Source organism: Fragaria vesca, linkage group LG2, assembly GCF_000184155.1.
Source record: "Fragaria vesca subsp. vesca linkage group LG2, FraVesHawaii_1.0, whole genome shotgun sequence".
Classification (NCBI taxonomy): Eukaryota; Viridiplantae; Streptophyta; class Magnoliopsida; order Rosales; family Rosaceae; genus Fragaria; species Fragaria vesca.
The window spans coordinates 31866715-31871706 of record NC_020492.1 but is presented as its reverse complement, the minus strand read 5'-3'; the positions used below and the strand labels follow the sequence as shown (position 1 = coordinate 31871706).

The 4992-nt window shown below is 35.8% G+C and overlaps 1 protein-coding gene and 1 non-coding gene across 4 annotated transcripts; one reads left to right on the top strand and one right to left on the bottom strand.

Annotated features, from left to right (window-relative positions):
* Nucleotides 1–1788: 1788 nt before the first annotated feature.
* On the top strand, nt 1789–2932 carry LOC101299269. The gene is made up of 3 exons (XM_004293135.1): nt 1789–1973; nt 2092–2751; nt 2845–2932. The coding sequence occupies exons 1-3, from the start codon at nt 1789–1791 to the stop codon at nt 2930–2932; spliced, it is 933 nt and encodes a 310-aa protein (XP_004293183.1).
* Nucleotides 2933–3372: 440 nt separating this feature from the next.
* On the bottom strand, nt 3373–4569 carry LOC101301750. Of its 3 annotated transcripts, none has more exons than XR_184104.1 (3): nt 4443–4569; nt 4271–4363; nt 3373–3811 (listed from the first exon to the last, which is right to left on the bottom strand). It is a non-coding gene; the product is annotated as an uncharacterized LOC101301750 (transcript). The 3 variants fall into 3 exon arrangements; XR_184105.1 differs by having other exon boundaries at nt 3373–4068; nt 4443–4533; XR_184106.1 differs by having other exon boundaries at nt 4285–4459.
* Between the last annotated feature and the right edge of the window lie 423 nt (nt 4570–4992).

Here is a 4992-nt window from a genome sequence, read left to right as displayed (position 1 = left end):
TAAAGAACTTTACCTGACGAAATTATTTATTTTCGTCGACTAAACTCTTTTTGAAAATTTTTGGTTGACCGCCAAAAAATTTTTGGTTGAAATTTTGAAAAATTTTGAAAATTTTTCGACTTTAGCCGACGACTTTTCATATATTTTCGTCGGCTAAAGTCCTTTGAAAATTTTCCTCTAAATTTGGTTTACCGCCAAAAAAATTCTGACCTTAGCCGACGACTTTTTTAATATCTCGTCGGCTAAAGTCTATAAATTCACGAAAACGCTCATATCTCCCTCTATATTACGTAGTTTGGTCAAACCTTCCACACGAAAAACTTTCACGTAGATGAGACGCAACCGCTATATAAAAATTTTGAGACATTTGCCTTCCGACGATAGGGCTCCACATAGGGAATAATAACGGTAAATAGGGTTGACCGCTACTATCGGCACCGAGACTTTACCCGATTTACATGATTTTTGAACCATAGCCGTATTTCACCATTCTGAACACATCTTATTTCACGAGATTTTTGATAATTTTGCTTCCTATATAGAGTTGGTTCACAAAGTTGTATAACCAACTAAACAAGTTATATAACATTAGTAGACACGTTGTGATTCCGATGACTAAAATTCACAAACCAAAATTCGACCGTCAGATATGATCATTATGACGAAAGATGTCTATGGTAAAAAATTTAACTGGATCCAACAACGTTAAGGACTCGATCGAAACGGTTAACCCTAATCCATCGTCACTTATCACACGAAAACGCTCATATCTCCCTCTATATTACGTGTTTTGGTCAAACCTTCCACACAAAAAACTCTCACGTAGATGAGGCGCAACTGTCCATATAAAAATTTTGAGACATTTACCTTCCGACGATAGGGCTCCCCATAGGGAATAATAACAGTAAATAGTAGACACGTTGTGATTCCGATGACTAAAATTTACAAACCAAAATTCGACCGTTCGATATGATCATTATGACGAAAGATGTCTATGGTAAAAAATTCAACTAGATTCGACAACGTTAAGGGCTCGATCGAAACGGTCAACTCTAATCGGAAATAAGAAAACTGCATTTTGAAGCCCTAAACGGACTCGGATGGCCAAAAAGGCCCATACATCATGGCATTAGCGATGAGTTTGACTCGTAGGGCTGTTACGCTTCAGGAAAGGTATCACAATAGTCAATCGGACACCAAAAACCAAATCTGCAGCATAGTGAATAATAAGGGTAAATTGCATTGACCGCAACTATCGGCACCGAGACTTTACCGGAATACTGTGATTTTTCAACTGTAGACGTATTTCACCATTCTGGTCATATCTTATTTCACGACTTTTTTGCGTTTGAAGGTTCTACGTATAGTTTTTTTTTTCCCAGATGAGTTGTTGTCCAGATCTGTAAATATAAGACACTTTAGCCGACGAAATTAAGGCACTTTAGCCGACGAAATTATATTTTTCGTCGGCTAAACTTTTAAAAATTTCGTCGGCTAAAGTTCACAGACTATAGCCGACGAAAAAAATTATTCAGACGACGAAATTTTAATTTCGTCGGCTAAAGTTGACCATAGCCGACGAAAGGAAATTTCGTCGGCTAAAGTGGACTTTAGCCAACGAAAAAATAATTCGTCGGCCTGGTTTTTTTATTTTCGTCGGCTAAAGTCTTTCTTCTGGTAGTATATTGCAGTTGGCACATATTAAATAAGTTTTCTGAAAAGATAGGTGCAGCCGAATGCAATGATCATTATGATCGATGACTTTAGAACTGTGTATGGAACTCAGAAATGCCAAAAGAATTTGATAATAAGTGGAAGGAAGTTGTTGAGAGGAGTAGTATAAGTGACAATGGATGGCTTCAATCAATTTATGACATTCGAGCATCATGGGTGCTTGCATACTGTAATCACATTTTCTCTGCTGGTATGTCAAGTAGCCAACGTGCTGAAAGCTGTCATTCATTTTTCAAGAAGTATGTTGATCACAAAAATTCATTGCTAGATTTTGTGATTCGCTTTAATAGGTATTTATACTCTTGCATGTTTCCATGAATTTCAAAGTGAGTTCTATATTAGCTTTTTCAACTACAGGTTTCAACTTATGAGAGAAGATGACAACCAAAGAGTATATATGGTAAAGAAAAGAAGTGACCAGATTCAAAAGGATCGGAAAATTGCTTATGACAAGCATACAGATCTTGCTTCATGTACTTGCAAAAAATTTGAAAGTGAAGGAATCCCTTGTAGGCACATATTGGGATATTTGCTGAAAGTTCAAGAAGTAGATCAGCTGCCAGCACAATACATTTCAAATAGATGGACTAAGGTTGCAAATGTTGATGTAGTTAAGGACCTAGATGGTCTGGAGATAATAGACACAAATGCATTGGTGGTGAAACGTAGTAAATTATTTCATCATGCTTCACTTGTTAGTGGCAAAGTCCTTACAAGTCCTGATGAAGCTCAGACCATTTTTATTGAGGCTCTTGACAATGTGCTTGATAAGCTCAAACAAATGCAAGCCAGTAGTAGTGAAAGTGCAAGGATTGGTAAGAAGCTGCCAACTGATCTTCAACATAGGTATAATGAGCCAACTGAAGTCAAAGCAAAGGGTTCGGGAAAAAGGCTTAAAAAAACTAAGGAGCAGGCAAAGAGAAAGAGAAGTACTACAAGAAAATGTCATGAATGTGGTCTCTATGGCCAATCACATGATAAACGAATTTGTCCGACGCTTAGTATAGATAAAGAGAGGTAACTGATGAAATACTTTGTTTATTCGCTGTACATATCTTTTTGTTTATATATATACAGTTTTTTAGTTAAATAGTTCGTATTTTCTTGTAGTTCACTTCTTGACAAATCAAAAGACGAGGAGTTAGGTTCTTTCGATGAAGAGGACTCAAGTTCCTACGATGAAGATGATGAGAATTAAGCTTCCTTTGTGTTTGAAGAGACTTTATCTTCATGATTATGTTTTGCAACATATCAGCAAAGTTTTCTTTTTCATTTAAGTGATGGCTGATTAATCCCTCATTGTTAGTAGTCATGGCTGACTATCTCTTTTTATTTCGCATCTTTGGTCTTGATTTGTGTTTTCCAAGTTTTTTGAAATGTTTGTTAATGCTCAGGAACATTGTTCTTTTTATTAGCTTCAGCTGTTTGCATTAGTGTGGTTAATTGAAGAATCAGTTTGGTTAATTGAAGAGAGAGACAATTTAGTTTCTTTAGTTTCTTTTTGCCTCAGTTTGCATCAGTTTGATTAATTAGGATTAATGAAATCTATGTAAGTTGTCTCCAGCTCTTTTAACAGATTACTCAGTCATTCTGGAAATGCATGTAACAGTATATTTCTCTCTTTTTTGGATTCTCTGCTTTTCTCCAAGCAAAACTTTAATGGACGAAATAATATTATTGAATACATCAATTTGGAAGAGAAGATGGACCCTTAGAAAGTACATGTATTTCATTTTGATTACGAAGTACATGTATATTTAAAAGAAAACTCAAACGAGGTTTCTGAATTTGCATATTTAAAAGCAACATAAACATAGTTACATACACCCAAATGACAATATCACAATGTTACTAATCCATCATTCCCTATTCTTTATGTAAAAACTAGGGGCAACTACACCCTTAGAGAGTCCAACTTGATCTTCCAATATTGCTTGATAATCGTCTAATGTCTGGACCTTCTCTCATTCACGAGGATCATTCTGGTAATCTTCAAGACCAAAATAATCCGAGTCTCAAGTCAGAGAATCCAATCCCCAGCATTGAAGAAGGAACGATATTAGTAGGCCTTTGAAATCTGCAACCATTTCAAATAACAGACCACATGAACACTCAAATGTCACTCCACTATACAGAAAATGATATAACTTGACATTTCAATATCAGGGAATACAATTACAAAGGTTGATGACACCAGTATATTACAAGTAATATAGTTACTCAACTTTTCTATCGAAAGATGCAACTGCTAATAATGTCACATAATAGAATTGCATCACAAACACAAACACAAACACAAAACCTCAATGCAATGTTGTCCAGCTTGCTCTCTGACTAAAGACCAAATATTACAACTACCAAAGTAAGCACACTAAATATGTGAACACTCCTCAAAGTAAGCATCTCAAATTCTCAATCAATATGGGGTTGGTGGTTTCTTGTATACTCTCATCAAGACCTAAACTAAATAAAACTAAATCCCACAACAATAGATATACATTAGTCAAATTTGCTTTAAAAAAAAAAAGGACCTCACTCAAAAGCATTTGCCTTTCAAAATCTGTCATCATCGAGAACCAGTTCCATAAGTGTTGTTCAAGATTCTCATGGCCTCTTGTATCTTTCTCATCTGAAACCCAGAAAATAAACAAGCTCAAAACTCTTCAAATTATCTTCAATTTAAAATTGAAATACAAGATAAATATTACCGATTGGTGAGCGAATTCGACTGGGTGAGACCCGACTAGCTCCTCTTGACCATAACAGAGCTTTCGATCCCTCCGATTTCATTCTCACTGTTCATGGGTGCCTCCATTCTTCTTTGCTTTCGTTCTCCGGATCTAAACCTTATCGGTCTTTTCTCAAGTCTTTACAATCATTGAGAGGGGTCTTATTTTTGACTCGGGTCAGGATCGGTTTAAAACCCACCCAAGAGCTTTTAAAAGACCCATTTCCTGTGTTTTAATCTTGGCCGTGGAGCTTCGTTTAAGAGGATCTAACGTTCGACATTCGTAGAAATTGATTGGAACGGACGTCCTTAGCTGAGCAACTCTGTGTGTATATATATATATATGGAATAGTTTGTAAGGATAGCTCTCATATGGCAAGATTTTCTGTATATTTTGTTTAGGGTATGGCAAGTTTGTAAGAATAGTTTGTAAACCGATTCTCTAAGAGATGATATGGAAGATTTCAAATATTAATATGTCCATCCATCATTTCTTCTCTAGTAAGATGTCAAGTGCAGCAAAAAAAAAA

What these genes read in the sequence shown, in the direction of transcription:
- LOC101299269 (XM_004293135.1), top strand. Translation starts at nt 1,789, where the DNA reads ATGCCAAAAGAATTTGATAATAAGTGGAAGGAAGTTGTTGAGAGGAGT. An exon ending in TGTCATTCATTTTTCAAGAA is followed by an intron (nt 1,974 to 2,091) that starts GTATGTTGATCA and finishes TTTCAACTACAG; the next exon opens with GTTTCAACTTATGAGAGAAG. An exon ending in CTTAGTATAGATAAAGAGAG is followed by an intron (nt 2,752 to 2,844) that starts GTAACTGATGAA and finishes ATTTTCTTGTAG; the next exon opens with TTCACTTCTTGACAAATCAA.